This window comes from Phragmites australis, chromosome 3, assembly GCF_958298935.1.
Source record: "Phragmites australis chromosome 3, lpPhrAust1.1, whole genome shotgun sequence".
NCBI classification, from domain to species: domain Eukaryota; kingdom Viridiplantae; phylum Streptophyta; class Magnoliopsida; order Poales; family Poaceae; genus Phragmites; species Phragmites australis.
Window position 1 is genome coordinate 9,666,736 of NC_084923.1, and position 26,727 is coordinate 9,693,462.

The 26,727-nt window shown below is 44.9% G+C and overlaps 2 protein-coding genes across 2 annotated transcripts; both read right to left on the reverse strand.

The window, feature by feature from the left end:
* Positions 1-359: 359 nt before the first annotated feature.
* LOC133912025 (subtilisin-like protease SBT1.6) lies at positions 360-3,280 on the reverse strand. Its single transcript, XM_062354555.1, has one exon. It carries the CDS (start codon positions 3,044-3,046, stop codon positions 704-706), a length of 2,343 nt encoding a protein of 780 aa, XP_062210539.1. The 5' UTR covers positions 3,047-3,280; the 3' UTR covers positions 360-703.
* A 15,649-nt stretch (positions 3,281-18,929) lies between these two features.
* On the reverse strand, positions 18,930-21,384 carry LOC133912026 (actin-depolymerizing factor 5-like). Its single transcript, XM_062354556.1, has 3 exons — positions 21,228-21,384; positions 20,865-21,124; positions 18,930-19,467 (listed from the first exon to the last, which is right to left on the reverse strand). The coding sequence occupies exons 1-3, from the start codon at positions 21,354-21,356 to the stop codon at positions 19,317-19,319; spliced, it is 540 nt and encodes a 179-aa protein (XP_062210540.1). The 5' UTR covers positions 21,357-21,384; the 3' UTR covers positions 18,930-19,316.
* Positions 21,385-26,727: the final 5,343 nt, after the last annotated feature.

Sequence of the window (26,727 nt, forward strand, 5' to 3'; positions counted from 1 at the left end):
CCTGGAAGGGTCAGAAATAAGGACAAAATGCTCTATAAGCAGACAAAACTGCCATTAGATTTTGTAGTAGATAAATTGCTTCTGATAATCCACGTAAAAGTAGTGAAATACCCTAGCTAATGCTAGCAGTAGTTTTGTCTTCTTTCCCCATTTCTTTCCGATGCTGCTGTCCTCCAGCGGCTGGCAACAAATATAGCAGCAGTTTGGTCTGATCTTCATCTCAAGTCTACAATTGTGACTATAAATATCATAAAATAACTCTTTTACTGGTGGGATCAACTGCGCTTTTTAATAGAGATCAACTAACTTACACCCATTTAGGCCTCTTTTGGAACGTGAGATTTTTTTCGAATCTTATGTTTTTCTGTAAAATTAAACTAATTTTATTTATATAAAATTCCTAGATTCCAAATGAGCACTTAGTAATTTTCACCTAATATTTTCCAGCAAACGAAATCGCCCGACTCAAGTACACACCACTGTCACGGCGTGACTACATTCATACTGTTGCAGCATGCGCGGTAAATCAATTTCCAGAGAGTGCAGGACCCCACCGAATTAAAGTACCGAGCGCTGCCGCCTTTAATGGCGCAGTGCCGACCGCGCAACTTTACCGTTACTGGGCCACTGCTCTTGACTCCTGCTGTCATCCTATCGCCAGCTCCGGTGGCCCCTCCACAAGTCCAGTGTCCCCACTTAACAGTCACATGGGTAGCAGCCACGTCACCACGATGGGGCTCCGGACGTCATGGCCGCCGCCGTCCGACCAGACGAGGTATCCGTACACCGGCGCCGAGGAGGGCGGAGCGGACGGCACAGTCACCGTCACCTTGAAGCTCTGCTTCTTGGCGGTCGGCGAGAAGACGAGCATCTCCGGCTTCACGGCCACCGACACGCTGGTGCTGACCATTTGCACGCGCGCCTTGTACGTCGCGGATGCCTCGGCGCCGACGTTGGTCGCCGTGCGGATCACCGTCCTGGACTTGTTGCCTCCGTAGAGCACCACGGAGATGGACGGGTAGTTCAGGTCGGAGCCCGAGGGATTCCTGCTCGTCGTCGCGGGGCACGACACGGGCTTGTGCGTGACCACCTCGATCGCGTTGGCCTCGTAGCCGATGCTGCACATGAACGCGACGTAGTCGTCCTCCCCGGCGTCGTAGACCAGGCCCGGGTCCAGGGCCTTGCCCAGGGTGATGTGACCCGCGCCGTAGTCGAACGGCGTCGCGGCGCGCCCGGGCTCGGCCTCGTCTTCCAAGGGCCCGCCGCGGTTGTCGACGACGATGGCCGTGGTCATCAGCGCAGAGCGTATCGCCGCCGGCGACCACCAGGGGTGCGCTGATCGGAGGAGCGCAGCGGCTCCACTCGCGTGCGGACACGCCATGGACGTCCCCGACAGGATGTTGAACTCCGTGCGGCGGGTATCGTCTTCCAGGCCGGTTGGGCCCGTGGCGCCCGTCCACGCCGCGAGGATGTTGACGCCCGGGGTGATGAAGTCCGGCTTGAGGATTTCCGGGACAAGTCCGTTGGGTCCACGCGCCGAGAAGGAGGCCACCACAGGCGCCGGCTTGACGCCGATGACCGTGCCACCGAAGCTAATTGTTGCAGTCGGGTTGGAGGCGTTGGCAGCATAAGCTTTGAGCGCGTCGCCCTCTTTTTCTCCCACTGAACAAGCAGGGAGGACATGGGCGTCTCCAACAAGGCCTTCGCCGTTGGCCTCTCCATTAGCAAGAATCATTGCCGCGCCACCAGCTTCCTTCACGACCATCCCCTTGGCCACGCGCGGGCTGCTGCCGCGGTCGCAGATGACGATCTTGCCTTTCACCAGTGACGGGTCGATGGAGTTCTCCATGCACAGGGAAGCGGACAGCCCGCCCGATCTCCCGGGGTAATACAAAGGCAACGATGAATTGGCCAGAGGCTTGCCGGAGTACAGTGACACCCCTGGCAAGCGTCTGCCGTCGCCGAGCACGATTTCAGCGGGAAAACTACGGTCGATGGTGCCGGCACCCACTGTGGCGAGCCATGGGGCGAGGTTGGTCACTGACATGGCAGTTGGCCCCTCGTTTCCGGCGGAGGTGGCCACGAACACTCCACGTGAGACGGCGCCGTACGAGCCGATCGCGATAGGGTCGAGGTAGAACGGCGACGTAACGCCGTTGCCGCCTCCGATGGACACGGAGATGACGTCGACGCCGTCCGCGACGGCGCGGTCGAAGCCCGCGAGGATGTCGGAGTCCATGCAGCCGGCGCCCTTCCAGCACACCTTGTACGCGGCCACCCTGGCCTTGGGCGCGACGCCCTTAGCGACGCCCAACGCGTACCCCTCCATGCTCGCCTCGTACGCGACGCTGCCCGCCGCTGTCGTTGTCGTATGCGTCCCGTGCCCATCGGCGTCCCGGGGCGACAAGAACTCCACGGACCCGTTGGACGCCACAGCCGTGGTGCCGTAGTGTGCGTCGTGGCCCTGGGAGAAGAACCGCGCGCCGACAAGCTTCTTGTTGCACGACGAGGAGGGGAAGCCAGGCCCCGCATCGCAGCCGCCGCGCCACCTCGCGGGGACGGGCGCCAGGTTCCTATCCGACAAGCTGCGGCGCTCGGGCCACACGCCGGTGTCAAGCACCCCAACGATAACGTCGGAGCCGTAGTCCGCGAGGGACCATAGGCCGAGCCGCGCGCGGAGCCCCATGAACTGGGGCGACCTGGTGGTGTGGAGCTGCCGGACCCGGTCCTCGAAGGCCGCGAGCACGGCCGGGTGGCGCCGCAGCTCCTCGGCGCGGGACGCCGGCACGGACGCGGAGAAGCCGTGGAAGACGGTGTCATATACGTGGAGTGGCTCGAGCGGGCCGGCCCCGGCCGCGGAGGCGAAGGCGGCGGATGCGTACCAGTGCGCGTGGGTGGGGAACACCGACGGCTTGGCGCGGTGGTCCACGCGGAAGATGTACGTCTTCCTCGCCTCCCCGCCGCCGCCGTCGGCTTGCAACGGCGCCGGGATCCACAGCGCCAGCGCGAGGACGAGGAAGAGGAATGGGTAGCGAAGAGCTGCCATTGGTGAGTGAGTGAGCTCGGTGAGTGGGAGTGATGGCGTCGTGCCGCAGCAGCGGTGGAAGCGGCAGTAGTGCGCGGGGAGTTAATACCGGGGAAGGGGGCGGTTGGGTGGTTTTTCGCTGGAGATAATTCCTTCGACGCCATTCGAAAAATTTCGAAATTCTTGATTTCATATAAATTCTTATCCCTTTATACTACTATTTAAATTTTTTCTTCCTATGTGTACTATTGCTTCGTAATAGAGCTGGAGGTAATAGCAGACACGAGAAAGGAAATTTAGTTTTTATCCTCTATGTGCTATTAGAATTACGTATTTGGTACATAATGGTCGACTAAAATTTGGTTATGTCTTATGTGATGGCATGTCCATGCGATCGCATCGCGATTCGTGCGTATGTTAAAACCGGGTGCGAATCGTTCTGTGTGTTATCAGACCTGCCATATGCTATTGGATCCGGATCTGACCCGTATTAGGTGTGCTATTTCGACTTCCTGTTGTCTTCGAACCGCGCGCTCAGCTCCGGTTTCATCGAGACTTCGAGAGAGGTAGAGTGAGGCGGATGTGACTTCATCGGTGGTGATGGCGATTTCCAGGCGGCAGAGCGCTGGTGACGATTTTGTTCTTTGTATTCGGTCGATCTCCTTGTTCCTCTCTTGTGCGCGCGATAGGCTATTGTTTTTGTTGTTTGGGCACTGTTCAATGGTGATTCTCCTCTAATGCTTTCTTTCTCATTCGATTTGTTGTCGGTGTATGTATTATTCAGTTTAAATTGGTTGATATGCTATGTAGGGTGCTTTCTTCTGGTTAGTTGGATTCAAATTTTTGGTGAGTTGATCTAGTTTCTTTGGATTTTGGTTGACTAGGGTTTGGCCATTCTATTCCCTATTTGCTTTGTGCGTTACTAGTGAATGATTAGGCGGTTTAATGTTGATTATGCTTTGTGTGTTAGTAGTAAATAATGGATTATGTGATCTGATTTGGACAGTTAGAAGTGGTAATGGAACTACTTTATTGCAGTTATTTATTGTTGTTGTTGTTGTGGTGGTGGTGGTCGATATTATTTATCTTTTGTTACGCTAATGGTTATGGATAAAGATAGGTGTAACATGTTATTTAAATCCTTTCGTTAGTAAGTGTTTGAAGATGAAGGTGTAAGTTATGCCCAGTATAATGAGGTTTTGTACCTAGTGGTGTGACTGCATTTGGTTGGTGGTTCCATTTCTGTTATTTAGAGAAGAGACTGCTTTTGGTTGGTGATTTCATTTCTATTATTTGGAGAAGATATTGACTGCATGGAATGTAGATGCGTTAGTAGTTTTCGAATATGATCGTGTAGTTGGGTTGAATGGTGTGCTCAACTATACAGCTTTTGCTTAGACTTCATAGTTTGAAATTTGGATCACCACCATTAGCCCTGCAGTATCTCCATCAATGCCTCTATCGTGTCTTTTTCTTACATACATTTTGCAAATAGTTCTTATTGTGTGAAATGGTCATAGATTGATGAGACTGTATGTTGGAAAGGATCTTTGTGTATGCTATGGAATGGTAAATTGGTAGCAATGCTAGAAAAGATATTTATAATTAATTGATTTTCTTGCTATGGATAAAATTATAAATGTTACCGATAAGTAGATTGCACTCATATTATGTAGTATTGCTTAAATAATGATTCTTGTTGTTACTTGATCAAATCAGTTCACTTTCTTGTTACAAAAGCATGGAATTGTATGACAGTGAGTTGAGTATAGTTATCCGTATTTTTTATATGAAAGAAAATATTTTGTCAAGTTCCTGTAGTTGTTTCATATATTCCTGTACTTAATTCATATGTTTTTCAGCTTCTGAATCATGGATGGTGATGAAGATATTTTTTCTGATAATATATCTATTCATGGCAATGAAGAAAGTGAGTTTGAGCTGAATTTTGAAGAATATAACTTAGAGATAAGTGACAATTGCAAGGTAACTTATATAAACTACCTTTTGCATCTTTTTTTTAAAAGTTCCATTTAAAATTCTTGCTTTGAATGGTGTTGTTTCTGTTTAGGTCGTATGTTCCTCAGAAGATGATATTGATGATAATAAGATTTTCAAGAATTTCAAAATTCTAAGACGGGTATTTGTATCTGTTTCTTAGCTTAATATGCATTCAATTCAAGATATGTTTAGTTTTAAATTTGTACTTGTGAAAATAAATCTTTATCAAAACATAGATACAAGAGTAGTTAAATTGACAGATACGTTTTGTCTTAAATTTATAGATGTCAAAATCAATTGAGTCTAATATTGGACATTCAGGTTTACAGTCTCACTGTAAAGCTGAAATAATGTCTTCCAAAGGAATTTCCGTAGCTGGTTGCAGTAAAGTTGTCAGTCAGTGTTACCATTCATATTTTAGGGGAATTATTTTATCCCTAGATTAGCATATGAGAGATGTTATGGATGAGTACAGTTTTGCTATTCTTCTTGAATATGATGGTTATCATGTTCGTAGAAACTTTGTTCAATGGATAGCAAATTAAGTTGATGTCAACTGTTTAGATACTCGTCTTGGTGATAAGGTCATTCCTGTTTCTCCTTTATCTGTCCATAAGGCCTTGGTTCTCCCAATAAGTGGTCGAGATATTAGAGAAACTGGAGAATCTGGAAAAGCTAATTTTCAGACAAAAATGAAATAAACAAATATTCCTCTGATGAAGTCATTTAGGTCCAAGATACTATCAAAAGAGGAGATGACTGATGATCAATTCTTCCAATATTTCACGGTAGTGGCATTGTCGATATTTTTATGTCCCAATTCGAGGACAAAACCAAGTCCAAAGTACTTAAGTGCATTGATTGATGTTGCCACTGCAATGGAATGGGACTGGTCAAAAATTGTGTATGAAAGGTTATTCGATTATATCAAGAAGTACAAGAAAAAGAAGAGGAAAACATTGGGTGGTTGTATATACTTCTTTGTTGTATTTGTTCTATTGACCTTTTATATTTTAATCCTTTTACATCTATCTTTGATCATTTTGTCTTCTCATACTACTCTAGATTCAATGTATTATGGTGCAGTATGGTAGTGTCACACTATAGAAGTGCATTTCTTGTTTATTATTTTCCTTATTACTAGGTTTTATTTATGTTATTATATATGTCAATGTAAAGAATATAGGGGTCCCCCACCGAGATGGCTTGCAACGTACAGTTTTGGCAGTATCAGCTTTCTTTCTCTGGCTCGGGCCCACCGCGCGACCAATCAGCACCAGCACGACCAGGACCTTGACCTTCGGGTATTTCATGCGACCAGCCCTTACTGGTCGCAGGGCAGGTACTCGTCTGGCCAGTCAAACCTTATTTCATGCGCTACTCTTGCCATTTTTCCTTCCCCAGTCGGTTCACTACTCATTTAACGACACAGGGTTACCATGTCCCACCCCATAGCATTAATTGTTGTGGGACAGGCTCGCAGACGCAACAGGGGATGTGGCAGGCGCGCGTGGGAAACCAGCGGTTGGACAGGACAGGCCTGATGACCCGGGCACGACAAGCGAGAAGGCAACCGATGGATGGGATGGACATCGCCATGCTCCAGGGCAGGCACAACGTATGCATATCCTGTAATGATAGCCTACATTGATTATCTAGGCATGCATGAGTCTTTTTTTTTTGACCCACATGTAACACTCCTACCCCTCTAGAATATAAAAGGGGGATATCTTTTGAAAAGAGGACCCTTAAAGAAGAAGACATAGGTTGTAGGGTTATTATATCAGGGGGGGCTGAACCTGGATATCTCTAGTGTTCTTGAGCAACACACACACACACATATTCCGCAAGCACACACAGAACACAGATCACGCATCCGTCATCAGATACACCTCAAAATTATTGTCAGGGATTAACCCTTGACATTTGGCGCGCCAGGTATAGGGGCGTGTTTTCGAGTTCTGGTAAGTACAGTTAATTTATTTTGGGCTACCCATGTTTGAATCCCTGGCAACTGACGAGTCCAGCTCCAAGGATCCGAGTCGCGGCGAGGTGTTCTTCATTGGATACGAACCAGATGAACACGATGTGTTTCAGATTCATGACATTGGATCAGGATCTGAAGGCTTCGGGATTTGACAAAGAGCAACAAAGGCATCGATGTTCCCAGCGTCGAGGAGAGCTCACGGACCGCAAGCCCTCGGGGAATTAGCCTCATCAACGGCAGCGCCACCCAGAAGAGCACTCACCGTGTCGGGACAGCTAACACTCAGCCTCGTGGCGCAAACTGAAACCATCGGCCAGGTATGATCCGATCAGGTAAAAGAGTACCTAGAAACTAATCGGGTGTGTTGTTTTTTCGAACACGTTCAACTCGAGGACGAACAGAAGGGTCTACACTTTTCACTTCTAACATGAGCAACAACCACTTCCTGTTAGATACCAGAAAGGGAGGTAGCCTACCAGGATCTTAGAAAGGTAACTCCCTACTCCCTCGGTGCTAACCACCCATCAATTAGAAGGGGGAATCTTTGTCCTACCTTGTAGGATTTCAAGAGGTCACGGGTGCGGTATTGGTCGCTAAGCAAGAAACACTTCCCCTGACCAGGAACGAATGAGCACAGGACCCTACATCGTTAGGTACATGATTTAGTTATGTTTTTCTAATTAATAATAGCATTGCGGAGTATGAGGGCCTCTTATCTGGAACGCGAGCAGCACCCACGTGGAGGGAGAAATGCCTACTAGCGATGAGGGACTCGCTACTAGGTGTGACCCTAGTGCCAAAAGGTTTTCCTGTGCTCGGACCAGATGATGGCGACATACCACTTCGAAACGAGAAAGCTAGAACTACAAGCCATTGATCAGAAAGTCACGCACGTCCATCGCAAAGAGTACTTCTTTGGCCGATGGGCTGGTCTGTCTGGCCTCTTCTTGCGAACCCGCCCTGGTCGGAGTCTTTGAAAAAAAGATTCGCAGGACCACCCACCGCGATCTCAGGACAACGTGGAAGGGATGCTCCGCTGGGAAACAAAACACCAGAGGCAACACCTTTGGAGGCAACGCCTCCCTTGATGTCATCGACCTCGAGTGGCCATCATGTGGTCGCCCTGTTTGATTTAAGTACGATCTGAATGGATCAGATCTTGAACTACCTTCAGAATCAAGCAGCGTTTGATGATGATGTGTCAACAGAAAGGGTCATACAGGCAGACCGCTAGAATCCTCCTTACTAAAATACATCACTCAAGATGGGGGGAGGGCGGGGAGAGCACAGCATTCCCTAACATCCTCGGTGGCATACGTGGAGGTTGAACCCCACACCGCCCTCCAGGATGCTTGTGAGTAGGTAAAACTGTGCGAGTCATGCTAGTACCACTACCGAAATACCAACCTACCAGCCCAGGCACTGCAAACCATACCACTCTCTCAGCCTTTTGCTGTCTGGGGGCTTGACATCGTGGTGTTGTTCCCTAAAGCCCCATGCGGTTTTAAATTCCTACTCGTGACACTCGAAAAATTCACGAGGTGGATCGAAACCGAGCTCGTTAGGGAGATCACCGCCACAACAGTGATTAAAGTCCATACGAGCATTGGTAGTACAGCTTGGTAGTCTAAGTCGCATAAATACGGACAACAAAACTAGATTCACCAATTGGGAATCGCTCGTTGGTTGCCTCGAAGGGCCAACCATCCAGGCCTGACCAAGTGGCCTGGTGAGGATGATGATAAAACTCGAGCGAAGAGTTCCACGAACATGCTCTGAGCCCTGACCAGCTCGGTCCCAATAAGGCCGCAGGCGCCACTACGACCACTGGGTGCGGGAATGACACTGGTCATGGGTGACCTCGACCTAGGTTCAGTCCAAGGCTGGACATGTCATAATAGGTTCCTCTCGGGGAGGGAGGGGTACTCCAAAGCGACCAACAGTTCTTCGACCTAACGGGGTCAAGTTAGCCAAGGTGGTCGGCCGTAAATTACACAACCCACGAAACGTCGGTTCTGTGTATGAGGCTGCTCGGCGACGAGCATGTTCTTCTAGTTTGCAGGACCTTCTAGATGAGCGTGGAGCCACCAAATTGTAAGCATTTCCATTTTAAGAACTTGACCGCCTGGTCAGCAGTTTCTTCTGCTCACCAGACAGTGGGGGGCTAGAACTATTAGGATATATAATTTGTTTTCTTGCAGTCAGGTTTGTTTAGCCCACTCGCTCATGTTGATGGGATGAGATCCAAAGTTGACCGCTCGCACGCTGCTAAGCGAAGGTGTCCGAGGGTTAACGATCACCATACCACAAGCCCTAGGTCGGGTTGAGCGCTGGTCGCCACAGAATGGCTTGTCGGGCTAAAGGTCATCCTTAGTGCCAGGAACCTAGCTAGCGAGTGGGTCGACGCGATCCTCCCTAGGCATTATGAGCACTTCGAGGCTACTTGCCGCCCAAGCATAGAAAAATCCACATAAGGACAAGCATTCTTGATTACAAAGTAACCAATCGAATAAGACCTGGGAGCTGGTTCTAGATGACCTCAAGATAATACTCCTAGGATCCAAAGTTACCCCTAAGGGGGTCAAACCGGACGGTCCAAAGGCAGGAATGAACGGCATACAAAAGTGAGTCGGCACAGGCACCGAGCTCCTTTGTGGTCATCTGAGTACCTTCAAAATCGGCACTGACTACCGGCAAGAGGTCACGGACACAGTAAAGGGCAAGGTAGGCGTTAAAGACTCCTACCTCAAAAAGGTGGTGCCGACAGTTTCGCGAATCCTCTGCTCGAGGCCACCTGCCTCCTCGGAGGTTGCCAGAAACCACTCAATGTGACTGGTCACGATGTTCCCAGGTGTTGGACGAACCTAAACACTGGCAGACTGAAGCAATGAGTCAAAGGGGGTAAAGGCCCGACTGATAAGGTCGTAGAATGTCACTCGCCACTTGTCGCTCACCTTGGTCATTTTCTCTAGGTGTTTCCGTGCCATAAACAGATCCTCCCGACAACGGCGAAGGCGGTCGTAGAACTCCTCTCTCTGCAGGATGCTTTCTCTGGTCACCCACTCTAGATCCCTCTGCACCATGAGTAGCTCCTCCTGGTAGGCTGGTCAAAAAATAGGTTGTAAGCCACACAGAAGTCAATTGGTCAAGTCTTGCATGGGTAACCTAGGACCAGGACGTGACTCAGGTGGTTAGAATAACACACCTCGAAGATCGCTCAGCGTACTCGTCCGCTTGACCGTAAACCTTAGCTCACATTTGGCCGCCTCCTCCAAAATACACTAGTCGGTAGGATCATCGGTAGGAATGGTCGGAGGTTTGGCGAGAGCTTGGGGGCTGATCGGCGTAGGTGGGGGCTCGGTACAAGTGGATGGTTCGGACACTCCAGGAACTCTACGACCACAACGACACAAACTCATTAGAGAACAAAAAGAGGGGGGCTTCATTCAAATATATTACATAACAAAAGTTACAGTCGGATTCTTTACTCCTCGGTGGCCTCCACCTGAAAGACAGACGTCACGTAGTCCACTGCTCCTTGACACTCCTGTTGTAGTCTCTCCTCAGCTTCAGGTCCGGCGACCACGGCACCCTCACAGACAAGGTCACGACTATGGTAGCACTGAAAAATGTACTCCACAGTCGACCTCACTACCTGTGCCACGTCCTCTACACCCCTTGGCGCCAGGGTAGTTGGGAGCTTAGAAATTTTTTCCGCTAGGACCTTGATGGCATAGGCCCAGGCCTGAGCCATGTGATTGTCCATCAGCTAGTGGCTCCGAGCCCGAGGCTCCCCCAGGGGATCCGCCAGCGCTATGAAGGCGTCCTAGAGAATGTTGAGGGTAGTGCCTCCGTCCTCCTTGAGCTGGGAGTGCTCGATGAAAAGCGCAGCCTTCTCCCGCTAGAACTCGCCACCCCTTTGCTGCAGCAAGCACCCGACCTCCCTTTCATGGGCCAGCTGTTTCTCCAGCTCAGCACAGTTGCTGACCGCCTCTTCCTTCTCCTCGACCAGTTTGCAAACAAAAGCGGGGATATGGCTGACCAGAGTGAGCAAGTCAGGGGCCGGCACGGGCTTCTCGACCAGCGTCACGGGGACCGGAGCCACCGCTGGCAAAGGGACCAGAACGTCCTACGGGGGTGCCGTCGGAGGGGTCATGACGAGATCCGTAAGAGCTACCACGGGCCTGTGGCAAACAACAGAGTTACATGATTAGAAAAGAAAGAAAATTTAAGGTATCTATACCTACCCAGAGAAACTTATCGTGACGGCGGGGAGCTAAGCACAAGTCTGATCCTCACGAAGCCGCCGGATCGACTAGTCGGGGAAGACAACCCCTCTATGGGGTCGCTAGTACTCGGGGTCCCGCGAGTGCATTTGGAGACTCTCGTAGTAGACAAGTCCTCCGGCCTATTCCCACACTGCATAGACGCTTGGTTCACACCAATCTGGTCAGAGCGCATATGGTTGGTGCGGGCCTGGTCGTGTGGCCTCTGGTCGAACCTGACCTGGTCGGGGCCCACCTGGCCTGGTCGGGTCTGGTCGCTGGGCACCGGGTCGAGGCGAGTTTGGTCAGGGCGCTACGGGTCGACCTCCTACTGACCAGCACTACTCCCAGGGCCGTTGCCCGTGATCGCCACCTAACCCTGAGTAGATTTGCCACCTCCCTGACCAAAACAATCGACTGAAACAGATATCTTTTTTCAATCGCTGAAAAATAGTTGGTCCCTTAGAATTAACACCGTTATGATAATAAGGACATATAAGATAACACAATTTAAATAGTAATCTGTTTTCAGTCGATTGAAAAATAGTTAGTCTCATATAATTAACACCGTTACGAAATAACGATATATAAGATAAGAATAATTTTAAATAGTAATATATAAGGAGTTAGATTTTTTTTATTACATATGGAGGATTTTCGTAACTTCATACAGGGAATTCTTTTCGCTGCGCTTGACGTCGACGTGGGGGCTCGTACAGGTACATCAGTAGCAATGTCACGTTACATTTTGCCCTGCCCCCAACGTCCGGAGCATGGTGGTAAAACCGGTGACGTTCGTGGGCTCGTGGTAGCTGCCGTGTGCATCCGCGCGGTGGGGTGGGATGGGGTGGGGCGGGGGGGCACCGAGCGAGTGACTCGATCGGTGAGACCGTGAGATGCATTATTCTCGTCAAAAATGAGCTGCGGTGCGTGGCTGGACCGCTGGACGAGAGTCTTGTGTTGATCTTTCTGAAACATCTGGGGTCAATTCCATACCGGCACAACAGGTCCAGCTTCTCCTGCGCGCGTGGCGCATGCAATGCGTGGAGGGACTTGGCACTTTTCGCGTATGTGATAGTATTGATGATAAGATCTTGGGGTTGTCGGCCGGCCCCAGGAGATGCTGACACGCATGTGTGGCTTTGCCAGGACTCGGGACATCGGGAGGGGACCTCCGGGCCTGAACGGGCGCGAAGGCTAAGCATGGATTAAGCACTTTGTTATGTTCTGTGCATTAATGTGGGCATCGATGCTAAACCGAATCTGAATAAGGGGCGAAGGGAGCGTGCTTTTGTGGTAAAGTGCACTTTGGGGTTCCATCCATGCTCGTTTTTCTAGTGGCATCTGGCATGGCGTCACCAAATCATGGGGTCATTAAGCGCCCAATTCGCGGCACAAAATCAGTAGCTTTGTTAAAAGAATACGTACAGCATAGCCGACAAACCAGTCGAAATTGATCTGGAATACATGGTACAGGTTTATGCGTTGACTTATTAAAAGTATCAGTGTTAGTGTGATATGTGGTTTTTTAATAATAAAATAAAATTATTCTAGTCTCTCTATCACAAGATGCATATAACCGTTTATTGTCATAAGGTTTTAGTCAAAGATCATCACATCAGAAAAAACAAATAATCCCTTGAAAAGAAAGCCATGGTAACTAAAATCTCAAGCACACTCTATTATTAAATTTCCACCCATGCTTAGTGAAGTTTTCTATCACCGTTATCTCCAAAAGACGACATGCAACATTTATGTGGTGACACTCTTCTCTCTTTTGTAACAATTTCCAAACGCGTGTCCAATGTATAATCCTAAAAATAACATGCATATAAAAAAACCATATCATTTCAACTTAGCTATATTATCCAACACATAGCACTTGCTCCAACTAAAATATGATTCTTAAGTTTTTGTTTCACACCATGGGGGAGATATATATCAATCTCCACAGTTCCCATCTTTTAAGCTGATGGACACCAAGTCCCAACCAAAACACAGGCATCCAGCCCACTCACACATTAAAGTACAGGCACACCATATGTTTAATCATTATGTGGTTGGAACTTTGCATGTTTATGACCATAAATACGACTATTCGAATAGATTTACATAATCCAACTAAAAATATTATTTATATTCTAGTTGAGCTGCACCATATATAGCCACCAAAGTCCATTAAAAGACATCCTTATTTCTAAGATGAAATTTAACATAAAAAATCACCTATCGACACTCCCTCGATGCAAAACACTTCCAAATTACTCCCTCATTTCATAAATAGTAGGTATATTTTTTTTAGAAAAATTAAACTTTGTGTACTTTGACTAACATTTAATCAAATTATAAGAATATCTAGTGTATAAAAATTATACAACTAAGTTCATAATTTAAAATAATTTCACATTATATAGGTTTTGTAGCTATAAATGATATATCTTATAAAAAAATATTAGTCAAAATCCAACTTCGAAGACTAAGCCCAAAAGAAATATGCCTACTACTTATGAACGAAGAGAGTTATATCTAAAAGAATGCCTCATGACCTTCGACGAGGGTGTATCCAATGCCGAAATAAAATCTACCTCCACATAAAGTATTGAGACACATATTAGAAAATTGCCTCCTACCGGTCTCAAGAATTACAATAAAATCAAGTTGTTGCTCTCTAGACATGTGTAAAAGAACCTATATTTAGTCTAGTCATGGCAACCATTACTATTCTAAAAGATTTGTTTCGCCTATAATAATTTTTTTTACTAGATATATCATTCTTATGAGCTTTCTTCTTTTTTAACAAACTGGACTTCTTTTTTACTAGGGACAACATGTAACCCATTACTTAGGTAATCATCGACCTCATCCATACTAAGTCACCACGCAAGTGACCCAGAGTTAGGTTGTCCAGTTCATCATCATGCTCATCGATATCATCCTCACTTTCTAAATTAGAAGAATTCTTTTCTACAATTGGAGAAGAAGCGAATCTATCTTTCTCTACTTTTTTTTATAAGCTCAACAGTACTTCTATATTCTTACCCATGGCTATTGCTATGGCTATGTTTATGCTTTGAATATTCGAAGATATGTGTTTATAAGAAAAAAGAGAGAATCGAAATTTTGAATTTCATACCATGTGGCTCCTCCAAATTACGCCATGCTACCGTAGTTTTGCATGCCCCATGTACTTGTTTGAGATAAGTTTTTAAGCAAATATATAATTTGTTTGTTCTATACTCATTATCTTTGCTTAGTTCATTTGTTGAACTTTGTGAAGTGATCATTTGTTGATCCTTTATCTTAGATATAATTTAGATATGTTTATGATATTTATCTCTAAATTGGTATCTTTATGGCTTATTTGCTATTTTGTCCAAATTATATCTTTATTGGATATTTAAAGTGATAAGCATACTTATTAAATTTAATTGTTAATATCCGTAGCATGTTTGTTTTCCTTTATCCAACATATAGAGTAAGCCCCTCTTAAAAGTTCTTAATGGCTAAAAGTTGCATAGAGTTTTGATTTGACTTCAATTGATATATGCTTTCAATATTTTTCAATCTATCAATTGGTACAAATTTCAATTGGTATCAATTTCATGTTAATATGCACTATTTATAGGAGCGTTTGCTCTATATATTGAGATATTTGCTAACCTCTTCGGACCCAATGAGTTTGGGGACCAAATTGTAATTGAATGAATTTTAGAAACAATAGAAATGCATTAGATGCATGGGTTAATCATAATGAAGGTCATTCCAAAAGGAAGATCATTTCAATTGAAATTCATGAAGAAGATCTTCATCCTTCAATTGGTATTTATAAAGAAGACCATCTTCATCAATTCAATTGGAATCATAAAGGAGGATCATATCAAAGTGAAACCAAGAAAGGATGAACAATGATCTACTACATCAATCTAATGTCTTCTTGGTAACTTGTTCTTAATTCATACAACCTACACAAGATTCAATCTTGCATCATAGCATAAAAATAACTTGCGAAATTTGTTTTTCATAAAAGTGCCTAAAACCTTTTTATGGCAATATGATAAATTTGAAGTAGCATATTTTTGTAGGAAATCTATAATCATGTTTATGATTCATCCAATCACAAATATGTAAAAGAATTCATATCAAATGCTTGAGTTGCTCTTACATGCAATATTGATGAAAATAGAAAAATGTATCTTTTGATTGTGGTTTATAGGCCTTGGTTAGAAACATCTCAACTTGTGTTATTTTCCTTTTCTTGCTAAGTTGAGATGTGTTAAATGGCTTTATTGGACATATAAGCTTATGAGATGTTGATTCTTTGTGATAAACGAAAAATTTGTTATAATATCAACAACTTTTGCTATGTTTAAATTGAGCCTAATCCATTGCACTTGTGTTTTGGATATTGGTTTTGGACCCATGCTTGACTTGCGTTCAATTGAATTTGTTTCAATTGACATCTTTTTCAATCGGTATGCCTTCGATTTTCAATTGGTATCTCTTGTAGATATTGAATTGATATATTTTAGAATTTTAAATTGATATCTTTTGCAATTCTATTTGATATCCTTTTAAATTGGAATCTTTTTAAAATCACTTTTGGCATCTATTTAAACCCCTTTAACTCATTGTATAGCATGATCTCCTAGCATAGTTTATAATTGGATAAATATATTCGGTTTCATTCAAATTATGAGAAATACATATATCATGAGGATCACACACTATACAAGGTTATGCATTAGCTTTCGATGATTCCTTTTATGGGATAGCTAATTTGCTTTGGAGAAAAATTTCTCTTTCTTAGCAAGTCCTCTAAAATTTCTTACCGAATTAACGTCAATTGGGGGAAAATTCATTCGATGATTCCATTTTGGCATTGATATCAATTGAGGGAGAATGTGGAGTGGATATTATAATTTGTAAGAAGGCTTTACTTATATGAGAGAATTTGATTATGGAAGAGTTTTATAGTCTATGCCTTTGATAAATGAGGTGAAGATGTTTGCATCCATAAGTTGCATGGTTTGCTTTGCATTGCATATTCACTTTTGATATATACATTATCATGCTTGCTTCATAGGTATAAAAGAAATTCCATCCAAAATTTCAGATATAAAATATATGCAATGATATTCAAGATTCATTCACACATGTATAGATTGTGGGAGAGTTTACTATATACATATGTTCGTTTTTATTAACATCAAAACCTTGGTGGTGTTTGATGCTAGTAAAGATAGTTTTGGTAACCTCAAATATCTTTGTGATGATTGATGTTTCCAAAACATGTTCTTTGTATACATTTTATTTTTAGATTAAATGTATAGTAAGAACTTTTAATTTTAAAACATAGCCATCTAGTGAGATTATCATCAATTACCAAAATGGAGAAGATTGAAAGTCCATCTAGCCATTAAGTGTGATTTTAGTAATTAATGATAATACATATAGACTAACAATATTGTTGAGAATTGTTAGTGTGTTGTTCCATAGGTGATGCATGGGGGAGAGAATGCATCAAGATGAATGAGCTCTATGTGATGTCTGGGTAAGTGATGACAATACCTATGGACTAACAATTAAGTTAAGAATCGTTATTAGGATTATTCCATAGGCAATGTATAAGAAATAAAGCATGGATTTGTTGAAGAATGTCATGAGATCAAAAGAAATACATCTTTATCATTAAGCTCTTAGTGATGCTCAGGAGATAAATGAAAAGGTCAAGAAAATTGGCAATAAATATGAAGGCTAAGTTACTTGTAGAAATCAAGTAACTAAAGGTATGAGATTGTCAATTAGGTTTTATAGACTAACTCATGTGCTTTATGCTTAAGAGTAAGTTAGGGTTAGGTTCCATAAGATTGCATGAGTTGAATTGAGATATTCAATATGCCAAGTTAGAAGAAGCAATATCAAGACAAGTTTAGTGGATAACTTGTGTGCTTGATGCTTATGGTTCATACCTAAGTGGTGAATCGGATGAAGATGATGTGAAAAAAGAAGTCTTCCATGCTTGATGCATGGGAAGCAATCAAGTGAATATCATCAAGCTTTCAAAAGATCAAGTAAAGATCAAAATGGAAGCGAGGATGATCATCGTCATCAAGAGAAGAGGAATTGATAACGATCCTTGAAGAGCTATGAGAAGCATCAATACTTAGATGATGTGTTCTTCAAGTCTGACAGGATTGCTCAAGGCAAAGGTATAACTAGAATAGGTTTTATAGTTTTATCGGTCTCAAGAAGTTTGGTGGGAAACCGGGTTATAGGATTGATAGTCATACTATCAAGAGGTTCTGCCGAAAGTGTTGTTCGATCGTTGTGTCGAGTGCTCAAACCATGTGCTTAGTGAGTGATGAGTTTGTACTGAGAGTTCGTTTTAGGAGTTCAGGGTATCTAAAAGGTCTTTTATATTTAACCCTTTGTGCTGTTGGCACTAGTGGAGAAAATTGATTGTAGCCAAGCTTTAGTGGTGTTTGGCATGTTCTATGTGATTCCTAGTTTAATCTTGGGGGGTTAAATTTTGGAAAATTAGAGTAAGTGTCTGAATCAGTCTTCGCAGTGTTTCTAGCTTTGATCCAATGTGTTTGAGATCATGAATTTAGTAGGGATGTGTAGCCCTTTGAATAAGCTTCCCGTGGAGTCCAAAATCGTCAAAATCAGTCTTCGGGATCAAAAGTTATCGTCATTTTCAGAGTCTCGGTTGTGCTGAAATCGGAAGTTCCAATGTCAATCAGAAATTTCGATGTTTTACAAATCTAGTGCTCTCGGCTTTGGAGTTAGCTTTTAATTGGAAGTTCCGATCTGGGGGATCGGAATTTTTTATGTGTGCTAGAAATAGGTTGTAACGGCTAGTTTTCGCCCGTTGGGATTCATGGAATCGAAAGTTTTGATATATGTAGTCTGAGTCCAACAGCTAGTTTTTAGAGTTGGATATTTATACTCCTTAGCCTCATGTCGTGGGGCTGGTTGCTTGGCTGACTTTGTGCTGCATGTGTGAGGAGTTTGAACTTGGTGTTCGACAAACATGAGTGCCATGCCGTGAATCAACAGTGATAAGCCCAAAACTCCCAATGCATCTAGCTCATTCGCAGTTAGCACTTGGCTCCAGGAATCATCGAGTCCGCCCAGTCGGACCGAGGGTGGGGTGGGCGGAGTTTTGCTTCGGTGTTATTGGGTGGACGGTATGATCCCCGCTGTCAATGAGGGGAAGGAGAGAGTGATTTTTCATCAAACTATTGATTATATTTGATAGAGTTTTAGCTTTAAGATCTATGTAGAATTTAAAATTTGTAAGATAAAATAAAATAATTTAAATATATATTTTCAGTTTAAAATAAAAACAAGATGTCCTAACTAAAAATTTTTAATCTGTCTAGAGCTCTAACTTAAAAATTTATAAAGCTAGAAATAACCCACTCCAAAAATATAAAAAAAATTGAAGTTAAAGCCCAGCCAACCAGCCGCTACTTTTACCATGCACGAGATTGAATGTTCGTTCACTATTCCCTGCAAATATGAAGTTTCGCTTTTGACACGACAACTTTTGCATTGAATTGGACACATAAAAGCAGAGGAAGCTCACTATTCTCTGCAAATCTGAAGAGATTCACATGTCCCTACCACTTCTGCTTCATATAAAGGATTAAAGGCAACAATTTTTTCCACCGGATGAGAGCAAATCTGAAGCACCTTGTCGTATGTTGGAGCATAGTTCAGTGGAATTCTACGTCACAGATATGGACGTTTCATTAATCCGCTGCCACTCCTTCAGCTTCTTCTACTCAATTACACCAGCACACCGCACTCCAACTCTCCAAACACCAAAGACCAAACAACACAACCAGACTTGAAATCACAACGTGCCCTCGTGAGGTATCGCGTCAACGCTACGAGGGATCAGAACACCAACGCCAATTAGCATCCGGCCGTAACAGTGAGTAGTGCAAGGGGAGGCACGCGCACATACAGAAAACCAAAAACCCCTAGCGCTCTCGTTGGCAACGCAGAGGCAGGAGCAGAGCAGCGCGGCTCATTGCGCGCGGCCTCTGATGACGTCGAAGCCCATCTCGGAGGGGTCCGTGGCCTGCACCTCGTAGTGGATCCCGTCCAGCAACCGCCGCAGGCCTTGCTTCGACGTCGCGTACAGAATCTTGGCTCTTATCCTCGATGCGGTGGGTGACCTGTTCGAAAGCGCGGCAGCACAAGCAACGAATCCCATCAGAACAAAACCCACTGCCTGCTGCAGCGCAGCTCACTGAAAAGAAAAATGCAGCACACCAGCAGTTGCCAGCAAAACCAAACCGCTTTAACAAATGGAAACCGGAACAAGTGGACTTGCTAACGCCAGTTAAATAATTCCATCGCGCTGCGCTGCCAAGTGATCAGACCGTGTTCGGTTTTCTTGTTTCCGGGAGAACCAAGAAAGATGTATTTAGCAATTGAACTGTGGTAAGACCGAAATGTTGATGGAATAGACAACCTCAACTGTGGCTATTGGCGTGGACCATGCGTGCTTTTCACGAGGGATCTAATATTGTGGTAGTGCAAGTGTAGGACGAACAGATCTAGACAACAGATGGATTCAGGCTAGATCAGATCTGATAAAAGAACCGGCCTTAGCAGGGGAGGTTAAGAGAAAAATAATGCATAAAAGAGCACTCAGGACAACAGTGACGAGGACGATGGGGGCAGGGGAGAAAGAAAGGGAGGGAGGCTTAGCTAGCTAGGTCTCGTATCAAGAAAGTTTGGTCCCCGTCATGATCCCGACTAAAGCTGTGCTTGACAAGGCAGCCGGATGAGTGTAGCGAGCAACCTTTTTTTTGTGGAAAATAGAAAAAGCTTCGCGCACCTTCCTTCTTTGTGATAAGGATGCGGGGACTGATTGAACAGCCATTTGCTCTGCAGATTTGTAGTCAATTTTTTGATGCCCTCCTGCACCTAAGGCTCAAGAGGACATGTTTTCTTTTTTTCTTCAGACGAGTAACAGGACATGTCTAGACTGATACTTTGGCCTTCTTTGAGATTATTTTGACTCTTACTTTGTAAGATACCATTTCACTTGGATTTTCAACCGCGATACAGGAGGCAATTGCCATATTTTTAACGACTATGGTCAACCGAGATATATTGCAATTTGCACCTTCGTCACGTAATTGTCAACTCCAGTTTTTCAATACTGCAAAAGACGAAAAAGGATTTGTGTTCTTAGTTGCCGTAGTTTATGGGACACTTTCATGTCGTCCAAGCTGCATGAATGCTTTCAGAGAAAAACTTGACAGATATAGTTTTGGGCAGTTGGCACTGCTATTGTGTAGGTCGGATGTATGGACAGTACCGTCGCAAGATTACTCTGTACATGGCAGCAAGTAATTGGGCATTGACCAAGCATTCCAGCATCGTAAAAGAAATTAATTAATTCTCGCTGTGCAACTTACCAAATTTAGTGGTGTAACCTTTCCTAGGAAAATCATTACTGCTAATCAAGATCGCCATGGAAGAGAAAGAGTTGAGTTTTTACGATGGGCGAATCGGTTAGGAGATCGAGGGAAATGAAAATTAGGGAGCGAGCTGGAATTACCAGGCGATGAAGAAGATCTTGCTCTTCTGGCAGTTGTCGACGGTGACGAAGTCGAAGTCGAAGACGGCGTAGCGGCAGTCGTCGCCGGGCAGCGCGGCGACGAGCTCCTCGTACCCCTCCCCGGGGCCGCCGACCTTGTCCACCAGCACGGCGCGCGACCGCTCGTCGATCTTGTACACCACGAAGCGGTGCACCTTCTTCCACTTCATCTCCATGAACCAGCGCTGGCACTCCTCCTTCACGTTCATCCCCTCCGTCGCCTGCAACCACGCACGCACGCAGAGAACACCTGTCAGTCATGGCTGCTTCGAGACGAGGAAGCGGCTCTGCTGACTGGCGTATGACCGAGATGCTGGGGCTTACCATCTTGTAAGCCATTGCCATGGCTGCAGATCGTTGCTGATGGACGCGGCGGTGAGGGGACGGTGGGTATTCTCTTCTTGGTGACTGTTTCTTTGAGGAGCTGGTCCCTGCTGCGGGTTCTTTTGACATTAGGTGAGGGTTGGTCGACTTTATAAAAGAGTGGCAAGCACCCCCAAAATTCCCTTCTTCTGCTTTAAAATGGAAAAGCGATAATGCAATGGGCACAAGGCTATTTCCCCCTACATCCGTTGCTTGTGCTGTGTTGCTTACAGGCAAACCTGTAATAAAAGATATTCTCTACAGGCTAGATAATAGTGAAGAAACTGAAACTTGCTCGGTTGTTTCACTTAAAATGTTGTTAAAACCATAACTTTAGCATTCTTTTAATAACAAAACCTCAACTCTGGTATAGAAGGTCTTAAAATTTTAATGAATTTTCTAAATAACAATCGCCTAAGAAATCACATAATTTTCATTTATTTTCTGACCTTTAGATCCTACAATGTACCATCTTTATCTTAGTGACATTGTCAGCCTCTGCTGATGGCTTAGGTTTAGGATTCAGATTAGAGTTTACATTGAGCCAAAACCTTATATGGGCATAGGGGCGTCATTAGCACTGTCAGCTATGAGATTGGAGGAAGACCATGGACGGCTAGTGGTGTTACAAGACACCAATAAGCTTCAACAATGATGATTCGTAGCTGAAGATGAAAAAGAACGGAGATCGAGAAGACAAATAGCTCTGTAGCCTCCCTCATGTCAGCAATCGCATTGTCTGACAGGAGTGTTGTGGTTGTGGGTGGGGGTTAAGGGGTCGCCATCCAAAAATGATGAGGGGTTTGGTAGTGGAGACGCTTTTTTACTTACCATGGGGATGAGATGTTCTTCGACATTGATTTTTCAAGCTTAGATGAGAACGGGGTTTTGAGTTGTATGTTTGCAAATGTATACTACGGGAAAAAATATTCGACGGTTAGATTTTCATCAAATAGTCAAGAAAATTATTGAATATTACGTCTCCTGAAAATTTAGAATTAGTTATACCCGAATTTTAAACCCACTTGGCGCATCATCATCATCACCGTGACCGTACAAGAGGCAATACGATCTCTCTAAGATTTGGACCGGTCTCAGCGAGCGTGGGTCATGAGCTAGTGCACGCCCGCCTAGGATCTAACACGGCCCGGCCACCCCGGCCGAGGCTCGTCATGAGCCGTTCCATCCTTTGCTTGCAAGTTAAGAGGATGCAAATAATCGCCATTTGCCAATTGGAGGAGCACCGGCAGCTGTGCACTCGCGAAAAGAAGAGAAAGCGCGCATGCACAGCGGTGGGGCGGACATGCGGGCCTCGCCTCTTTCCACCCTTTTCCCTCGCCTGAACAGTGGCTGCTTCACGTTTTCACGAACGCGTCGGTGGGAACGGCCGGACGGGACGCGTGTGGTGCAGGCTTTCGCGGCAGTGGAGGGCAGATGGTTTTTTTTTGGGATAAATGCAAAAACCCCCCCAAAAGTCACTTGGATTTTGACTTTCCCCCCCAAAAGTTGTTTTGTTGCAAAAAAACCCCCCAAATGTTTGATTTTGTTGCAAAAACACCCCCAAAAATTCAAAAAAAAAATTTAAAAAATCACAAAAAATTCTAAAAAAAACTAGAGACAATTATAAGAACTTTTGTGAAATTTGTTTTAAAAAATAATATCCTTTGCATCATATTTCATGGAGAGTAAGTTTGAAAAAAAAGAAAAACTTGCAACTCATTTATTAATTCGAGTTAAATGCATAGTTAATTATTTACTAATCCAAAAATCATGAAACAAAATTTTCTAGTCTTCTTACATGATCCTCTATCTTGTAAAAATACATGAAATCTTGAATTAGTTATTGTAACGTGCAGAATTGAGTAAATGTGTTACAGATAGATTAATTCATAACTAATCCATAACACCCCCAAAATTAGTGAAACCACTTTTATTAGTTTACTTAAACAATTATTTGTGTAGGAAAAATAATGGTAGACATGAAAAAGTTAAAATAACATGAGTTAATAAATGAGTTGCACATTTATCTTTTTTTTCCAAACTTCCTCTCCATGAAATATGATGCAAAGGATATTATTTTTGAAAACAAATTTCACAGAAGGTCTTAGAATTGTCTTTAGTTTTTTTTAGAATTTTTGAATGATTTTTTTAGTTTTTTAAATTTTTAGGGGGTTTTTTCAACAAAGTCAAACATTTAGGGGGTTTTTTGCAACAAAATAACTTTTGGGGGGGAAAGTCAAAATTCAAGTGACTTTTGGGGGGGTTTTGCAGTTTCCCCTTTTTTTTTTCTCGCTGCGTGTGCGTGGATTTCTCGGTGTGACGAGGAAACTCGTTCGTGCAAATTCGGCAGGCCGTCTCTTTTGATTCTCCGCGCGCTCTGCTGAATTTCAACCGCAACCTCACGGTCCCGTGGATAATGATGACGCTTGGAGACGATCGTACAGTGGACTACTACATGTTCGCAGTGGGCGCAAGGCACGCGGCTTCCGAGGGAGGGAGACTCAAGCCAATCTGCCAATGGCAAACGAACGCGACCACTGACCAGCTAAATGCTGGAATACGCTGTTGATCTAATAAACAAATCATTAGAACATCTCGAGCAGACTAATTAAATTTCATCTTGCATATCTTCATTTTACTATCTACTCCAAAAAATTCACTCTCGATATTTCTATACACTCCAACAGACTAACTAAATTCAACTCTCTATACCTCACTTATCTATACTTTATTCGTAACGATTAGTTTTTTCGAACAGCTATTTTTTGAAATGGTTAAAAAAAAATTTGCAACGGTTGTTTTCTTGCAATGTATGTGGATAGGAGGTAGATGAATTTGTAATGTTTGTGCTTGTGTGGTAACATAATCTACTGTAGTGTAACCGTAATTATGCTCTCGTCACAGGTATGGTAATCGGAGTTACCATCTCGTCACAGGCATAGTAACCGGAGTTACGATCTCGTCACAGGCATAGTAACCGGAGTTACGATCTCGTCACAGGTATGGTAATCGGAGTTACGATCTCGTCACAGGCATGGTAACCGGAGTTACGATCCCACTACAAAAGCAATTATGATTCCGTCACAGGTATGGTAACCGGAGTTACGATCCCACCATAGGCATGATAACCGAAGTTACGATCCCGCCGCAAGCATGGTAACCGGAGTTACGATCCCGCCACAGACATGATAACCGAAGTTACGATCCTATCACAAAAGCAGTTACGATCCCATCATAGGCATGATAACCGGAGTTACGATCCCGCCATAGGCATGGTAACTTGTCGGAGGGTTAACTCTTGTCGCATGGATCCTAAGGGACCCCTTTTTAGAGATTCGGCCGGAGGGATGATCCTGAATATGTTCGCCGGAGAAATAAATTTGTCTAAATGCGATGGCCGGCGGGGTGGAATGATCTAGTGCGGAACGAAGTAAATGCACTGGGGTTTAGACAAGTTCGGGCCGCACGGAGGCGTAACACCCTACTTTTGTATGGATACTATAAATGCTCTGAGAATGTCCCTCAAGAATGTTGCTGGTTACAAGAATGATTGTCTATCCTAGAGCCTGGGGCTCCTTGTTCTTCGATCTGTGTGTATCTGTTGGCTTTGGGTGCTCTTGGGCTTCTCTTCCATTCTCTTCTCTACTTACTTCCTCTGGGATTTTCCTACTTCCGAGAGATTGTCTCACTTGTCGAGCTTGTTCAGAGATTGTTTTTCGCCTGTCTAGAGATTCTTGAGCGTCTGTCTTTGTCCGTGCTGCCGACGGCTTTAAATACCCGCCGGTAGTAGCGTGCCCCGAATGGAAGGGCACGAGTTCCAAGGCACCATAAATAGAAAGGGCATCATCATAGCCTCTGCGCGAAGTGACCGGGGGTGGAAAATGCGCCCCACGCCCGGTCATCCGTCGCCATAAATGCACTAGCAGAGCGGCCCGGTGTGCCTGCCCTGTCTTGTTCTTCTGCCACAACAGCGCGGCAGATGGAACGCCTCGGCCCTCACGACGTTATCCCGAGGCGTGCCGGATGGCACGGGATGGGACCCGTGCATTTAATGTCTCCACGCCCTTCTGTCAGAATGTGGCAGGAACTGACACCGAGCGTGGCGGGAGCAGTTGGAGGTGACAGGACACGCGCGCTCTTAAATGCGGCCTCGGGCCTTTGACTGGCTGACACCTCATCAGTGGGTCCCTGCGGGGGCCACTTGTCAGGGGACTTCCTGGGTCGTCGGGGAACCGAATGCTCGGGGATCACTGTTCACCTCCCCAAGCACTCTCTCCTGAGAATGCCCTTCCTCGGTCCTCGGGGAACCGAGTGCTCGGGGGGTTACTGTTCACCTCCCCGAGCACTCTCTCCCGGGCATGCTTGTACGAATCCTCAGGGGACCGAATGCTCGGGGGTCGCTGCACGCAGCCCCGAGCACTCTCTCCCGGAACTTCCTTCAGTGGGTCCTCGGGATACTTGGGTGCCCAGGGGGCCACCGCTTGCGGCCCCGGACACACTTCTCCCGGTACTTAGCTTTCCTGATCGTCGGGGGACTCGGGTGCTCGGGGGTCACCGTATACCTCCCCGAGCATTCTCTTCCCGGCACTTAGACTCCGCAGATCATCGGGGAACCTGGGTACTCGAGGACCACTGACCGTGGCCCCGAGCACCCTCTCTCGGGACTTAATCTTTTTTACCTTGCGGAGGAGACCCTGCGGAATGGCGCCACGTGGCGGATTGCTGGCCCGGCCTCGGAACTGGAGTTACGATCCCACTACAAAACAGTTAAATTTGGGGAATTTTCATTTAAAATTGTAAGAGATTTTTAGTTGAAACTAGTTAAAATGGGTTATCTATTATTTATTCTATAAGCAAAAAATCGGTGTGATTTTAGAAGTTCTATAAAGTCACTTTTTGAATTTACGAAATAGGATAGAAAAAATAGAATTTTGAAGCAAAAGCTAGCTGTTTTTCTTGTCTCTCTACAGGAGTCACTACAGGAATTTGACGAGCAGGGAGACGAACACCAAGTTTGGTCAGCGAGCGGAGCCGGATGGCGATGCTACAAGGATAGCTAACAGTTTGGCTCTTCTACTGGAGCCATGCTTTTCGGTCTCCTGGCCAATTTTAACGATAGTGAGTCGGATAGCTTTTCTGCTGGAGATGCTCTTAGCTAGCTATGAGTTATAATCATTATGGGATATTATTTATAATTTATATCAATCTCGTTGTTCATAATTTCTCATATGTCACGTAAGAGAGGGGAGATGAGATGTGACTCGCTTCGTACTTAGAGATAGCATTAACCATTATATCCACCCTTATGGACGACTATTGCGTAACAATGTAGCTCCATTAAAATCTACTTAGTTACAGTTAGGAATGGCAACGAGGCCTTGTTCACTGTTAACCTGCAATGAATTTCCCTATTATGTGATGTGTATGGGAAATGTGGCTCCTATGAACTTATATAGGGACG